Source organism: Paralichthys olivaceus, chromosome 1 (genome assembly GCF_024713975.1).
Source record: "Paralichthys olivaceus isolate ysfri-2021 chromosome 1, ASM2471397v2, whole genome shotgun sequence".
Taxonomy (NCBI): domain Eukaryota; kingdom Metazoa; phylum Chordata; class Actinopteri; order Pleuronectiformes; family Paralichthyidae; genus Paralichthys; species Paralichthys olivaceus.
In genome coordinates this window covers 24973026-24990042 of record NC_091093.1, presented here as the reverse complement: position 1 = coordinate 24990042, position 17017 = coordinate 24973026, and the positions used below count along the sequence as shown (strand labels likewise).

The 17017-nt window shown below is 39.5% G+C and overlaps 2 protein-coding genes and 1 long non-coding RNA gene across 5 annotated transcripts; 1 reads left to right on the top strand and 2 right to left on the bottom strand.

Moving 5' to 3' along the window:
* Positions 1-12: 12 nt before the first annotated feature.
* On the bottom strand, positions 13-3952 carry dtwd1 (DTW domain containing 1). Of its 2 annotated transcripts, XM_069529298.1 has the most exons (6): positions 3812-3952; positions 2185-2500; positions 1861-1998; positions 524-803; positions 346-402; positions 13-210 (listed from the first exon to the last, which is right to left on the bottom strand). In XM_069529298.1, exons 2-6 carry the CDS (start codon positions 2440-2442, stop codon positions 173-175), a joined length of 771 nt encoding a protein of 256 aa, XP_069385399.1. In that variant the 5' UTR covers positions 2443-2500; positions 3812-3952; the 3' UTR covers positions 13-172. The 2 variants fall into 2 exon arrangements, with proteins under 2 accessions (XP_069385399.1, XP_019955032.1); XM_020099473.2 differs by having other exon boundaries at positions 13-402.
* LOC109637252 (uncharacterized) lies at positions 3829-14040 on the top strand. Of its 2 annotated transcripts, none has more exons than XR_002203250.2 (3): positions 3829-3968; positions 5322-5551; positions 11894-14040. It is a non-coding gene; the product is annotated as an uncharacterized lncRNA (long non-coding RNA). The 2 variants fall into 2 exon arrangements; XR_011243670.1 differs by lacking the exon at positions 11894-14040 and adding an exon at positions 6387-8597.
* On the bottom strand, positions 10365-16560 carry fgf7 (fibroblast growth factor 7). Its single transcript, XM_020099474.2, has 4 exons — positions 16189-16560; positions 15132-15771; positions 11882-11988; positions 10365-11344 (listed from the first exon to the last, which is right to left on the bottom strand). The coding sequence occupies exons 2-4, from the start codon at positions 15415-15417 to the stop codon at positions 11129-11131; spliced, it is 609 nt and encodes a 202-aa protein (XP_019955033.1). The 5' UTR covers positions 15418-15771; positions 16189-16560; the 3' UTR covers positions 10365-11128.
* Positions 16561-17017: the final 457 nt, after the last annotated feature.

Here is a 17017-nt window from a genome sequence, read left to right as displayed (position 1 = left end):
GTAACGCAACTCTTAACAAAAACCGCTTTATTGCTTATAGTATAGTGCCTCAGTTTCCCTCACAAAATTAAAGGTCATTCAGCCACAGGCCGGAGCTTGCATGCGAGTCTCCACCTCAGCTACAGGTCATCAGTCTCCTGGAGCTGATTTCAGTTTTTCCTCCCAGCCTTCATCAGCACTTTCCAGCAGAAATCTTGGCTTTGTTGACAACTGAGTGCAAGTAGGAGTAGAAGAAGAGAAGATTGTCATATTCTCCGTTATACTCCCGGGCAAAGCAATGCTCATGGAAGTCCCTGAGGAAATAATAAATAGCCTCAATAGTAGACAGGTAGGTGTCTGGTTTGCCTTTCTGATGGCGCCAGAAACATGTTTTCCTCGTCCTGAGCTCGACCCGGAGCAAATCTGGAATAAAACACGAGACAACGCAGGTGAGATCATGTTAAACAGTTGTATATAAAGTAAATTTGACCTTTATAATCATCAGCAGTCGAAGCTCTTGAAAAAGCTGCTTAAATGCAATTACCTTGCAGTCTCTCATCTGTGCTGATCTTGTTGGTCTGGTTCCACGTGCTGTCAATGAAGACCACCCTCTGTAGGGGATACACCCTTGACTCTGAGCGCTCTGCTTCATCTGGGGTCTCCGCGCTCTCTGCAGTGTGTGTGGCGCCTTGAACTTCCTCACTTTTCAGCCTCTTTATGCTGGGTTCATCGAAGTCATGTGACCCGCTGTCAGACCTGTCACGCAAACACTGCATCATGTCTTGAACCGAGACAGCCCCTGGACCAGGGAACACCAACACCACCTCAAGAGAGCAGAGAGAAACCCCTGATTCATATGGGAACATGCCAAACAAGACAAGAGTTTAAAACAATGTGTTTAAGATGTGTTGTTTCTACAGTTGCCGATTTGTACGTGGCTCGGATTAGGAAGCACTGAAGAGGAAAAAAGAGTTGAAAACTAAAATCGTCGAGCATCAACTGTGAAAATAGAGCAGCTGATTTATTCCTCTGAAAATATAATAACTTCCACATTATGAGGTTGTATACAGTGCGGATCAGTGGATGAATATGGTTCCAGAACAACAAATAAAGGTGATCGTGTACAACAACACGCATTTACGTCAGTATCAGATGAACAGGATTTAGTGAAGAGTAACAGAATCAAAACAAGATTCAGAGGCATCTGCTTGCAATGAGAATAAAATAAAGATGAAAAATAAAATAAGATGTAGTGACGATTTTCCAATAAGTGAAAATGGAGACAACATGGAACAAAAGCCGAAGCATAAAAATATTTGACATCTGTTTTGATTACCAAAAAAATAAAAAATGTATTTATCTGTATTTTCATTGAGCAGATAGACGCTTGAGCTTTAGAAAAAAATGTAAATGACTTGTGACACAATTTCTTGACTTTTGATTCAATAGTCAGAATAATTGATCAATTATTAATTAGTAATCAACAATGAAAATAATCATAAGCTGCAACCATAAAAAATAGAGCTTCACAATGACACCTCATCCAAATGGTTTAACTGATTTATCTGTTGGTCGATATGAGCCATTCAAAGACATATTGTTATAAATGTTTTATTTCACCGAATAAAAAAATGCAGAAGTTATGTGTGTCTATATAAACAGGTACATTTTTTTATGTTTATTTGTTTTTATTTATATGATATAATAAAATACAGCTTTTGGATAAACTGTAAAGCCTCAGTTAAATGTCTGTTTAATGAGGGTGAGAGTTTCATTATGACATCCTATGAATCATCGACAGTTGTTTTCAGTACTCATATATTATATATTGGTCTCTGTAATTTTTTAGCTCCCAAAAATCAATATGCCTCTAAAACCAACCTTGTCCGTCTCATACTCAGGTATGCAGGGGTAAGTGTATATGGTGACGTCACTCGGAGCGAGGATCTTGGCGTGGATGGCCGTGCTCTTGCCATCTGTCTCATTTGGATGCTTGATGATGTCTATCTTCACTGGAAGCTGAGCACAACACACGATATGTAGAAGACAGTTCAATTCCCACAAGATGTGCATTATTCCATAGATCTTACACAAAAGAAATGACTTAACTTTTTCCACTATATTGTGATGAGGCTATTACAGCAACTGCAAAGCTGAAGGCCTCTCTGAAAAGAACAATCAAGTGAGCCCTAACCTCTTACTGACCTTGATTAAGGGGATTTCTTGCAGGCTGACACCCAGTAACGAGCAGCATGTGTAGCAGAAAAACATCCTTGAACCTCCACATTTAGAGCATTTCAACCTGCCCCTCTGCTGTGCTTTCTCCAGCACTGCATGTGATGCCAATTTTAGACCGTGGAGAGGCTGCTTGGCTGACTCATGAGTGTCTGATGAATCGCTGGAGACTGTTGTTTTGTCACGGCAACCAAGCTGGAGATGCTGGTCGGGATCCAGGCTGCTCATACTTGCTCTTTAGATGTTGACAGACCAGTCCTTCAGTACGTGGGACCTACATTTAGAGCTGAACGAGGGCGACAATCAAATATTAGCCAACAGAAATAAACCAACATTTACATAACTGTAAAAGAGACGCGTGCAATAATGTGGAAAAACCATTAAACAAGCTGAAGGTTGTTGATAAAAAGGTCATCGGAGTCTTTTCAAGATAGATGGATTGAGTTGGGACGGAGGTATTTGTATTTTATTATAATACTAATACTGTGATTACACTGAATGGTGTCTAGAATTGAAATATAGGAATATGATTACAGCTTACATGCCACCATTTCCTTGTTACAAGAGCACAGAGTTAGTTTTAAATGTCTGTCTTCTGATTTTATTTTAAGTACTATCTACTGCCACTATCTGTGAGTTTATACAGATTATGTATGCATGAAATTGTGTTCACTGATCAGTTTAAAATAATAATTTCTTGATATTGTTTATGTCCCTTTTCCATTTTTCAATATTTGCCAAGCATAACATTTATTCATTTCATTAATGAAAAAAAATCACAATTAATTTTCTGACCATAGAGTGAAATGATCACTGATAGTCTATCATCTTCTATCCACAGCACCATTTCTCAAAATACACAAGTACCATGCAAACTGAGGTACTTGTACTTTAAGTATTTCCATTTTCTGCCAGTTTACACTTCTTGGATTCTAGATCCAATCTTACTTTGATCATATTTTTAAATTTAACTTTAACTATAGATGAATCAAGTCTGGATGTAAAAGTAAACAATATAAAAGTAAAAGAAATGAATGCATCACTAAACATCTTTAGTGATATAATAAACAGAGAGTTTATAACTTGACTAATTTATGTGAAGTACTTTAATCAACATCTGAACGGTGTAACCCTCAGAAAGGATCGAGTGGAGGGATGTTGTGTTAGACTGCCTGTGTTTTGGTTTTGTATTGTGTTCCTAATAAACTGACAACTCTCACATCAACCTTTCTACACTGGAATCACGACTTCCACGTAAGAAAACTACGTGAATACCGATCATCAGCTGAAGCAACAAAGCTACCGTAAAATTAGCTAAACACAAGCGACTGCACACAACGTGGCGATTAGCAGCCGAGGGTTTAAAATCACCACCTTGGGTTAACCACGTATGTTCACGTGTCGCTGTAATTATCTTCTTATTCAGCTCGATGGGAGCGAACGCGTCTGTGCAGCTAACGCGACAGCACGGTCAACATCCGCGTTTCATGCTAGTGAAGCTAGCTCCTGTTAGCATGACACCACCACAGCTACTGTCGCCTGGGCTGATGCTGACACACAGAAACAATGATGGCTGGAGTTAGAAAACAGCGAATACCAAAGTGAAACAGATGTCAGCGTGGTTCAGATGAGCTGGAGTCAGTGTGTTGTCCGCTAGCTTGAAGCTAATCCCGATAAACACGTGTCTACCGGTGTTTACGTTCAACGACCTGAGGCTCTTCTTCTACGCCGGAAGTAGTGTTCCAGAGGAAAAGGTAAACAATGAGAAACTAAGAAAAAGTTTGTTATTAACCAGAAATGTTTTATTTCAGTTTTATCTCATGCATCAAGTCTTTAAAACATTGTATTATCATTATTGTTGAATGATGTTAATTTGATAATAATTACACTATTATCAGTTCAATCGTTTTTATTTAGTTTAATTATTAAAAGCAGTCTATGACTCATTCTTTCTGGTACTGCACTTCTTGTCTTTCAACAGCATATCAACCCATCATTTTCCATTTTTGATGTCCATTCAATATTTCCATTTGATTTAAATTTTAAAAAAAAATCTAACCATACAGCCCTTCCCAGAAAAAAAAAGTAATTTAATCAATTTGAATTATTCATAATTTATACTGTTGTGTAGACAGATAGATGATCAAAGCCAAAGGTAGTGTAAAATATTAAAATGAGCCTGTCACGTTCAGAGCCAGATGTGCTTGGTGTGATGTAAAACAGTTTGTTTTATGTCAGATTTCAAAGATACCTGGACTCTCACACGTTTTATGAAACAGACCATTGCATGCGGACGTGCATGGCAAACAGATGTGTGTCGAATTAGACCCTTCAGTGTCTGTGATATTAGAAACCAAACAGTCAGACACCTGCTTACTGTGTGCCAGGATGCTTTGGGATCATGGCAGTGAAACATAGCTCATCAATATTAGTCATAGTATTCACACAGGGGTCATCTGTCATCCCTGCAGGCTGTGTTGTGTAGAACCTCAAAGTCTTAAATATAGACTTTCTATATTATATGGCCATGCATAAAAAGAAAAACACAATGAATACAGTCCATTTACCTTTTATTTAAAAAAGTAATCTGATTATTCTTTCTCCACAGATTCAAAGTGTCTGTGCTTTAGTTTTCAGAGACAGGATTTCCTGATTATGTGTTTTATGGTCTGCATGCTCTGTGTTGCTCTCGGCATTAAATTGTCACATAGCGAGACACAGAGTTATTGTGGTTGAGATCCATCTGCCTGCATCCATTTGAATGGAGAGGCTGCTCCTGACGTGTGTTTTCATTAAATTAATTCATTTCCCATCGTTTTCTGTTTAGTCTGACTGTCAGACCACATTTCAGGAATGTTTGTTTTACTGACGTCAGCAGTCCAACAAACATTCCAGACAAAGTTCGCCATTTGTGATGCATTATTTTGTTCAGCATCTTGTTGCTAGCTCTAAATACAGTTAAATATAAATATGATCTAATATTGAAACTATGGTGTATCCAGGTTCTTTCTGTGTGGGGTCTCTGTGTTCTCCCTGGTCCACAGACATCACTTAGGTCAACCAGACACTCTCAATGGCCCTCAGTGTTATTTGTCTCTGTTTTTCAGCTGGATGATACACTGGCGACCTGTCCATGGTGCACCTGACCACTCCAACAGTGTCAGCGGGGATTGGTTCCAGCCTCCCTCCCTGGGACCCTAAAACTATACAGGGTATAGAGAATGGATGAATGAATGAATGGATGTATCCAGTCTGCTTGACACGAGCAGTACACAATGAATCAAAAGAATGACGGCTCGACAGCTTCAAGACACCTCACTGTCCTTCTGGGTCTCAGGTAACCACACACTGATTATGTATATTTGCAGTGGTTTTCACACTGCCAGACTTTCCACTGTCTACAGGGTGTTATTTCTTCTTACAGTTGCACACTGTATTTTTATCATCAAAGCCCAAACTCTTCTCATGGCAGAACAAGGTCTCGAGTTGGCTCACTAGAGCAGCTGGAGACGAGAGACCTGCTCATGGCCACATTTTTTATGCCTCTCCACAAGTGCATACATGTATCTGTGTTCATTTATGGTTGAACATACTTGTATGTGCTAAGACAACGTAAAGCCATTCATAAAGAATTTAAAGTTAGGCTTGAAACAGAAATCTAAGCATCCTGAAAAAAATTAACAAAAAGTTAATTAAGAGTGTGTGAAAGCTTAATATTGTTGTATTAGTATTTAAGTGCATCACTTTTTACCATTAAAGTAAATTACCTTTCATTTCATATAATCACTGCATACATCTTTAAATGCTGCAAACATATTTCAAACCACTTCATTTCTTTTTTTAAAGATGCACTTCCTTAAATGAAAAAGAACATTTTTCTCTTTTCTCAAGCGGTGAACTCCAAAAGTTTTTTGAAACACGCTCTGTTGAAAAATCCAACACAGTAGGAGTAAAGAAAAAGCTCAAAACCGAAATGTCTTCCATCACCAGCGCCCTGGTTTCTCTGGATAATCCACAGACCTTGCTGTCAGTAGTTTTGAGGGAGGCTATTTGTTAGTCAGAATGTTGTTCCAATACCTTAATGAATCAGCAGGGAACAAACATTTTGCCAACTAATAACAGCATTCCTCTGTTAATATAAATGTTTCTTGGATTTCAATTTTACAAAACAGGTGGTGTGTTTCCAAGGAATTTTGTACACTCCCTGCTGGACCCTGAAATAACCACTGGAGACTTTACACACGTCTTCAAGCTCCAGGATCCTCAATCCCTGAAAGATTTTAGTGCTGTACAGCATAATATTTGTTGGACAGATAAGCAAATATGTTATTCACTCCACCCTAATCACCTCCACCCCTTCATATCCAGTGCTCGTCAGAATACTGATCTCCAGCATTCTCCTCATCACATCATCAACGTCTAGAACAGATGCCTGAGCATTAGTCAGTGGATTTCAAACCTAAAACTCAAGCTAGGAAAAGTCAGATATCATCCATCCATCCATCCATCCATCCATCCACCCACCCATCCATCCATCCATCCATCCATCCATCCATTGTAGTAATAGTTTGAGACGTAAAGATATTTAGTGTTGGTTCTAATGAGGTGATAATAGATTAGTTATCTCCTTTTATTCTATAGTTTTTTTTATTGTTCAGCACTATGGTTGAATCTGGTTGTTTATAAATGTGCTTTATAAATTAACTGGATTTGATTTTAATTACCAAACAATATTTAGGTACTACAGCCACCCCAACGTGTGTCATATCTCTGGAAAAGAATGGGTGAACTAGCCGTCCACTTTCTACACCTAGTGTGACAACTGCACAATGGTTTCAATGGTTTCATACTGTTAAAACAACCATCCAGTTTTTCTCTTCAGTTTCATGTCAAGAAGTGAGTGTGTTCTTTTAAGCGTAATAGGGTATTATTATAAACATCTTTTCTTAATAACAACTTATCATTTCCCAGTGTGGATTAAATTCACTGTCAGGGAAAAGTGCGATATTGTGCGAAGTTGCTCGAGGTCCTGATCCTCTTTCACAACGATCTGGTGTTCTGGGGTTTCCGTGCTAAGGTCTGCAAACAGAGAATTCCCCAGGTTACATAACCCCAGAGTTCCTCTTGGGAAACGAAGGTTTACGGCCCTCAAATGTATCAAGTTAAGCTACGTGTCCCCCCTCCCCCCCTCCCCCTCACCCCAGGGCCTCCCCTTTCCTCCCGATGTCCCAAGACCACCTCTCCTGATCGCACGAGACTCCCCAGCCTCTCTCCCTGTTCATCCTCACTTGCATTTCTTTCTCATCTTCCCCTCCGTCTTCTACTCGTCTCACTCCATCCTGTCCTGCAGAGCTGTGCACAGCCAGTGTTAGACTTCCTTCAACCTCCCTGCAGGCCTTGCTCGTGCCCGCACACGCTGTTTGGGATATGGGATGTGGTTGTCTGCGTTCATGCTTCTACACAAATGTAGAGCTACTGGTTTAAACCACAGCAATGAATGGCATACCCTTGTCATGGAGTAGTTATTCATCTCAGGATGATGCACTCGTGGTGCAGCTACAGTTGAGCTGATATGACAAAACTTTTGCATTTAGAATCTTTCTTAAAATCCCAAGAGGGTCCAGTGCAAGTCAGATGTTTGTGGCCTGTAGTATTTCTACTCTCTCTGAGCAGTCTTGAGGAATTTAATGCACAAATTAATGTGTTGATTTACTGAGAGTTATAGCATCAGATCAGCCTTTACAAGGTATTAGGAGCAAATGCCTGAAGGCTACGAGTTGTATTAATACTGTAGTTTAATAATTTTGGATCTGTGAGCTGCTATGAATATATTTGTATGTTTCTGTCTTATTCTTTTTATATAGATATGGACCTTTTGTGTCTGCAATTAAGTTGACTTGAAAGATGCAGAGATTTGTGAAGAATAACTTTACCGTTAACTGATATTATAACTTGTAAAATGGCAACGTTGTGAATTAAAACCACAGTAAACCACCGTAACTACTGATGTGTTATAACAATGTTTGGATTCCATTATTATTAACCAATACATTTGACCATGAGTTGTGACTGCGTCTGATTATCGATACGTTTTTATTCATAAAAAAAATCGGTTCAGACAGTCGGTTTAAACAACCTGCTTGCACACAATCAGTGACGACATTACAAGGCAAACGTTTTTTTACTGTCAAAAAACTCTATGTCATCGCTGGCAAGAGCAGAGCTGCTTTCATAATTTAGCTGTTTGATAAATCTAATGCACAACAGATGAAGACAAGTGCACAGGAATCGCAGAATTTGTAAAATGAAAAAAGCATTAAAACGGGTATTAAAATGATTTGTGATTTCAGGAGCATTTTATTAAACACAATCTGTGGGTCTTGGATCACCTTGTAAGTGTAATTCATGTGTCTGGTGTGCATGTGTTGTGTCTTCTCTCTTGGAAGTCCGCAGCTCCGCGTCTGTGACAGTTCTCCCTCACTCTAGTTTGGCTTCGGCCTCGCCTCGTACTGCTGGGAATACACAGCCTTGAGTCTGAAATGTGTTTACATTTTGAGCATGTTACAAATTATCTGCTAAGACTAACTTTGCGTGACTTGGCAGAAGCCTTCACCTTGCTCAGATGTTGTTTGGGTCAAACGTATTTCAGGGGTTTGCTCTCTCAATTTGACTGTCTTTATCTGACAGGGGTTCTCTAAGCCAGATGTGAACCCAGGCAAAAGGTAAAGCTCTGTGTCGGTGTGTGTTTTTATGCCTGCACGCACAGCTTTATATATGTCTGCATGAACGTATGGTGTAGGCACCCTGCCAATATGTCTGTGATATTTTTGTTCTCTGACCAAAAAGAAATTCAGAGGGATTCAGTGAAAGGCAGTTTTGATGTATTTTTTATCTCTTCCATCATAAGTAATAGATTTATCCTCTCACATCTGACCCTCACTTATCAGACTGAGTTTATTTATGCACATCATATGTTTTGGACGGTCCAAGAACACTGATGTTTTCCCAAATGTTTCTTTGCAACATGTGTTCAGTTTTCTGAGAGACAATATCTACAGATTAGATTATCTCATTATTCAATCTGTTAATATCTCCAGAGGACGGTGGTAATAACAGTGTTCAGCAAACACCGTGGTTGCTCAATGTGTATCACATTGACAGAGAAATTACAGCGTTAGAGGCCAAACAACCTTAAATTATCAAATGATTTTCGATTTGAGGTTAAGACAAATCACAGAGCAGTCAATTTCCAGTAATAGGGAATCACTGGAACTCAGAGATGACATATTTATACACAAATGAACACATTTCTGTTGAAACTAGGCTGAATCAGGCTTCAGATTATTGATGAAAATATGCAGTTGAACTATGAGGTCATCTTTCTTATAAATGGTCAGCATGCAAATATTAAAAAAAACCTTATGTTTATGTCTCCAGTCTTATTTATTGAGTAAATAAGGGCGTATTAATGTTTTTGTCGAAGTGGGTCAGCAGAATAAAATCCCTCTTCATCTCACTCCAGGGCTGCTCAGCTTCATCGTTTCATACCTTACATGGCAGATTCTTCAGCTGAAGTTACAAGAAGCCATTTATTTTTACACTAATATTGAATAAAATGAGTTAATATTAGAGCTGTTAGTACGACTAAACTACTAACTACTCAGACATTTGAGTTGTACTTTACCAGGTGTCTGGTGTGTCAGCTGACATGTAGAGGGACTGAAGGTATGAAAGTTTATCATGACTTAAGTGACTTGAAGCATGAATGCAGTCAGCAAAACTGTGCTTCAACGGTTGCATGGGAAATTATCCAAGTATAGAGGGAAATTCTTTAAAATATAACTCATCTATTATATACAAATATAATATATACAAATACATATAACTCAGAACTGTGAATTATAAGTAACTGTAATATTGTGGTCAGGACTGGAATATTATATATATTATATTAGATTTTAATGAGACGGGGACAAGAAAAATATAAGATAAAAAACAAATAGATTTTTGCATTAGATGTACTTATAAGTACGGCTAATACAAAGTTCAATTATATAATTACTGTGTTACTGTGAAAAAATCAAATAAATACACATCTTACAGTACTGGTGACTCTCACTGTTGAGGGAAGAAATTGCACATCTTACACATTCTTTATGTTGTTAACATTTTAATCATGGTATCTTTTCATCAGCAGCAGTAGAATATTTTAGTATTTCAAAATCACACCTTGATAATGAAGGAGGGCGTCAGTGAGCAGCTACAATGCATTTGGACACGAGTCTGGTTTTTAACAAAAGAAGAACAGACGGATGAAAGCAAGTCATCCACAAACAGATGGTCCTACAAACTCTAATTTCACCCAACACGCTGTTGTAATGGTATTTATTGTGCCTGTGTTTCGTGCGCTCTGAGCACCAGTACTATTAAAAAAGACAAGTCCAGCTTGCTTCAGCACATCAACAGTACGTCGAGCCAAACCTCCGCTCTGGACCTGAGGGTTGATGGTTCAGGTCTCCTCATCTGGCTGGGTGCTGATCATCCTTAGAAAAGAATACAGTCCTGACTGTGCGTTTATATATACACTCATATATTTTACGGTTTTATAAGAAAACACTTTACTGCTTTTTTTAAGGAAACATAACATTTAACTCAAAATAACAATAACATTGAGTAGACTTTAGTGTTTTTACAGTTCGTGTAGTGGTTTATGCACAAATATTTCAGTATTTTCTCATTCTTCACTGAACCCATCTGTCGTTTCCTCATATAAAAACGACGACACATCATGGAATACTACACACCTTGTATACAACTTGACGAGAGTGGAGTGTGGTGTTTGGTACTGAGTTTACATGTGTCTATTAACAAATATAATATGTGGCTGAAATCATAAGCTATTTGAGTCCTGCTGTCAGTCCACCCTCCTCTCCTCCTCCCTGCATTTCATCGGGATGAAGTGAGATGCTATGTGCTCCCTCCTCGTCTTCTTCCCTCGCATCGGCCTTCCCTTCTGAGACAGCGCTATGAACATTTCTTTGCCGTTTTTAGTCCACTTTACAGAGGAGTAAGCGTTGAAGTAGTTTTCTAGGAAGACCTCTTTGAAGTTGCAGTTTTCATTGTACGTATCCTGCCATGGAAAGATATAAAAGCTTTAATAATAATAATACAATCTGCAGTTGCCAGCATTAGTGTTTATTCTCATCATTGATTTGTTTTGTTCAAAAGCATGTTTTATCTGCCAATAAGGTTGTGATCTCACCCTGTGCATGTGTTTGTTGGGTTGTATGTTTGTTTCTTATTTAGCAGGATAATGTAAAAACTACTGGGCAGATTCCTTCAAAACGAAGGATGCAGAAAATAACTAATACATTTGTGTGTGGATCTGGATCATTTGTTTTTCCTTAAGAAAGAATCTATATGCAGAGATCTATAAGAGAAAAGTCAGGCAAGTGTATAGCGCTAATATCTATGAATCGTCACATGTATTGTTAGGTTACTTTTATTCAGCACAACTATATCAGAGAATAGATGTTTTGCCTGCATTCAATATGAGCAGTTTGCCGAACATTTCTGTGTAGGTAGGTATCTAATCTCAATATGGTGACACTACTTCTACTCATTGACTGTGGTGTGTACGGTTTCTCTGACTGAGGTAAAACGTTACCTTGCCTTGCAGCACTCCAGCCTTGTTCATGGAAATAAAGAGCTGACTCTTCACACCTTTGATGGCCAGTACACCCCCCTCGGACACGGTCCTGATCTCCAGGATACCTGCCAGACAGTCAGGAGAGTGAGACGTATTACAGAGCAGATAAGACTCGTCATCCAGCCGTCACTCAAGCTCCACGCCTTGCTCAACATTCATCATCATTAACAAACGGGGATGGAAGTTCCTGTGGTTAATCAGACTCGCTCTGGCTTTGTTCAAGCTTTGTTAACTGGCCTGGGTGGCCGTTACACAAACCACAACCTATGGTCATAGCACATATGGGAGACAGATTAGGCCTCGCTCTCCTGGGATTGAGGAAACTACCTCCTTGCATGAGCTTTGCACGCTACACTTAAGGTCTGTTCTCCAAATACGTGGGAGAGTTAAAACACTTATGCTCAATTTTGGTTCGTGTTTTTTTTTTTGTGTTAATAATAATTTTATTAAGCAACTCAAGAACCAATGGTTCATCTATCAGAAGACTATACTTCTGGGGAATTAGGTCTATACAAGACAAATGTGTACGTCTCCATTGTAGAAAGGTCTCAAATCAATTGTGATGGTGTTTTCCTTCCCTTGAAACTAAAGGAGCTCATTATGCAACTTACAGACAGATAAATAGATTATCGATCATTAGTCCACCAGTCATACACTTCTAATTATCTCAGTGTAAAAAGTGAAATGATGTCTCACCATAGAAAAGGTTCTTAGATGTGCAATATACTGTTTCAATCATAACATTTCTTAATCTGCAAGACCTTTAATCACAGGGCTCAGAGTAACACAGAAATATGCACCCTAAGGTCCAAATCACAGACTTAAATAACAGTTCAAACCTTGCAGTTCATTTTTACACATTGCAGAGGTTCCTTAGTTTGGCAGGCAGAGATAAAAGGGGAGAAGACTATTAAACCTTTTCAAACTGACATTGAGCATGCTGCATTTTAGCATCTGCTAGATCACAAACAGATGGCGCTCTCCCAATCTTGGAATGTTGTTTGTACTTGATATTTGACTTAATATCGTTGTCCATTTATGAGCCCCCACCCCCCTGTTGAGTTTTCTTTATGATTTGAAGTGAAGTTATAGTAAAATTTTGATTCATTGCATGTCTCAAGCTGGGATTTCATTATAGATGTGTCTCTTTTAGCATGGCATTGCTATTCCTATCGTATTACATGTACCCGCTGCATTTGTATGGTCTGCTGTGGGAAGATGGAAACACATTTCAACTGTAAACAGTTTGGCTCTGATGTGGATGGTCTCCAGCTTTCCTGAACTTGAACAGATTTGTTGTCACTCGCTGGTCCAGCCCCTGGCCGAGCAAATTAATTTAGGGGTAATCCCCAGTTCTGCTTTTTCCTGAACAGTTTGAATCCAGTATTTACATCTGAGGGACATTACAGACAGACTTCCAGGAATACGTCTCGATTGTGCAATTTGAGATTGGTTGCTTTGTACTGATTGTCTCAGAGAGGTGACATGTGACAAGATTTCGAACAAATTCATTTCAATCATTCATTTTTACTTTTTCTTCAAATGCAAATCTTATTGTAAATCATTGTATCTGTATTATAGTTTATAATTTAATTTAGAGGAGATGTAGTCTCAGTTATTTGTATTTGGCTCCACCTGACACCAGGTCTGTCAAACCATAACCTGAGCCACAGTAGAAAACTCCCACTCTCTAACTTTCAGTATTAGAGTCTCTGATTCCAAGTTATCATGAGTTAAAAGTGGTTCATCTGCTCTTTGCTGTCTTTTATTGATATTCTCATAAGAAGTTGAAAATGAACATGTTGTTTCACTTAGACACAAACATACATGTGTTTGAAATGACCATTTACTATTTTGCTACAAGTAAATCTATATTATCTTAGACTTAACATGGGTTTGTATTCCTTTAATGATTTATCACTATTATTGAAAATGTATACCATACACAAAAACAGTTTTGTCTATATTGCCAAAAATCATTTTAGTTCTCTATGTGTTCCAGTTACAAAAGCTTCAATGAATAAGAAAATCCACATAAGAGACTTTATGTTTCCATGTCAAAACAGCCCGATGAAATGTGATGAAGTTAATAAAAACTTGTTTTGTGGTGCAAGAGATGAGCTCAAATGAAGTCTTTAGCTTCTTATTGTGCTTTCTTTTTCTTTTTTTAAGCTGTCTCATTATGCAATCAACTTTTCAGGACTCCCCTGCTCACTCCACCCGAAAAACACGGATCACTGATTTATTACACATATATCGGCAGCACGTTGTTGTCTTCAAAGACTCGCTGCTTTAATTTCCGTGAGGTTTTAGCGTGCGATTGTCAGCCGCATATGTGGGTGTATCAATTTTTCTGTCTTTCATTGCCAGTTGTTGCACAAGCATCTTTTCCATGAGGCATCTCTCTGTCAAGCCAACATTCCAGCCGCAGTCGTACTGACAGACCAGAGGAAATGATAACTACGTAAAACATCCTCTCAATCACAGAGGAAGTCTGTGGCATCTAAAAAAACACAAGCTTTAAAAACCTTTGGCTCTGAAGTGACAATTTTAACAACAGTGTTAAAACATATTTAACAAGGCCTGTAAATAAAATGACCCATTCAGTAGTAAACCATTATTTGACAGTTTTTACAGTGCAGTGTCCGCCTCTGTTTGAGGCGTCACAAACCAGGAGATGAAAATTTGTTTTTCATATTTTTTCCATGTTCCTTTCATGTGCCAATTCTTTGTCTACCAGATTCCATTCTGACGCTGTGGGTTTATGGGAGAGTAAATCGAGCTGAACCAACGTGAGTGTACCAGTGTGAGTGCGAGGTCACGGAGCCCTGGGACCCATCAGGTTTCCACGATCCTGCAGTTTACTTCATTACAGCCTGTGTTTACATCATGTTATGGTTTAACAAGCCAAAAACTCCACCTGCTTCATTTTACCTCTGTCACTTTGGCCGCTCTAACGCAGACACTTTGCCCATTAACACTGTGATTACACTGTGGAGAACTGTGTACAATAACACCTCCCACGTGCTTCTGTCACCCTGACAGGCCAAAGGTTTTTTTTACTGGTTCAGTGGAAAGATTTCACAGCTCAACTCTGCAAAGCACAATTACAGCATTTCATAATCCAGTGCTCAGTCTGCGCTGGGGTGGAAAATATAGTTTAATGTGAGTAAAAACCATAAAATTAGACAATAAGAGCCATCCTTACTGTAGCAGTCGGTGGGATCTTGAGTCCCATTGATGTTGCCTCTGTCGTCGATTGTCAGGAACCACTGTGTGCGGCTGAATAGCTGACGGATCCGCACATCTCCTCCCTCCATGTAGTCGTAGTTCCTGATGTGGCGCTCCTGTTTGGAGCAGTTCATGATGGCAGCAAGTTGCTCTGGAGTGCAGTCACTGTAGACCACACGCACGCTGCCCAACAGGAAGATTGCATGCAAGTACAGTCCCGAGAACGGATTTTGAAGGTTCCATGTCAGCATCCATTTGTGCATTATAATACAATGCAGTGGGGATCAATGAACAACATACTGAAATGCGTGCTAGAGATCTGTGCACTATCCCTCAGCCCAGCAACCCCAGGTTTGTGACCCCTGTGTTGTGACCTCCGGGTCACTGTTTCCGCAGCGCCCCTGCTTCTGCTGGGGCCGTGAGACTGGGTGGTGGTGGGGGGGGACTTTGTGAAGGTGGTCGGGGTCGAAGCTGGAGAGCGGTCTGAAGAGTAAGACGATGGGTAACTGTGAGACGGTGTTTAGTCTTCAGTGCACGTTGACTGCTCCATCTTCTTGAGACCACAGTCCGACAAGGGACTTCATAATCCCGTTCAGGAAAAGTTACACACAATATCACTGTAAAAAGAAAAACACACAAGTTTGATTAATGCTGTTAGAAAAATGTTATACTAGAAGTTGGAAGTTAGGCATTGAAGCTGAAAGATTTTTGCTGAAGCAGCTTAAAAGTATAAAACATTTGCTTGTATTCACTCAGTTTCATTGCAGAATTCCCAAAAACATTCATACAACTATCAAACAGCCTCTGTTTTTGCATTTGAATGAAAATGTGTTTAATGTCTTTGAGCCCATTAAATCTAATATTTCTGTGGTGCTCTATGACAGACTACCTGACAGGGAATATTACATCAATGCTGCTGGATTTCTTCACAAGTCTACAGGTCTGCAAGCTCCTCTGTATCAGAACACGTGTGCTTTCAAACACACAAACTACACTGCTTCTTAAAAAAAAAAGCATTAAATCATGTGACTTACATGAGCTCCGCTGGATGACAGGAGTTGTCAGAGGTGTGTTCCCTTTTAATTTGAAGACTCTGTAGTTCTACAGCTGAAGCCTCAGTGGTAAACCAAGTCCAGTAATGCAGTAAAACTAAACAAGAGCTGGGAGCTTCTGTCAGTTCCCATGGATCTCTCCCTGATTCTGGCAGGCCGACTCTGTGCATCTTCCGCTGTCGCCGTGCACTCTGCTTAGATAAATGCCTCCTGCTGACCTCACTTGAGAGCAATTAGATCCCAACCAGTCAGCTGTCCCTGGCTGAGGTGCAATGGAGAAACACCCTCTGCCTGCTCCTCGCTGTCTCTCACCCACTGGACATGAGAGGGAGCTATAAACTCTTGGAATACCAGGCTCTCCTCGGTATGCGCTCCTAAATACTTCAAGAACATTTGCATACGCACACACGCTTGCTCGTGCAGAACTCACTACAGCATCTCTCTCGTCTTTTCCTGGAAATGTGCTGCACTTGAGCAAATTTGCGATGTGCATGTTACAGATCCCGCAGTGACTCACATTCACTTTACTGATGGTTAAGATATTTGCTCTAATGACTAAGCTTTGAAGAATTTCTTTCCCTATCATTTTAAATGTCTCGATTAATTTGTGGTTTTACTGACTGCACTGAATCTTTGGTGAGGATTTTTCGACCCGAGTAAAAAAACTTCAAAGACACCCTCAACTTCTTATTCTTATAGAGTGTAACAGTGGGAGGTGATAAGTTATGGCTGACAGGTATCTATCCAAGGGGAGAAAAACAGAGGACGTAACTGCACAAAGGTACTCATCTTCGTGTCAGGGGTCGTGGAC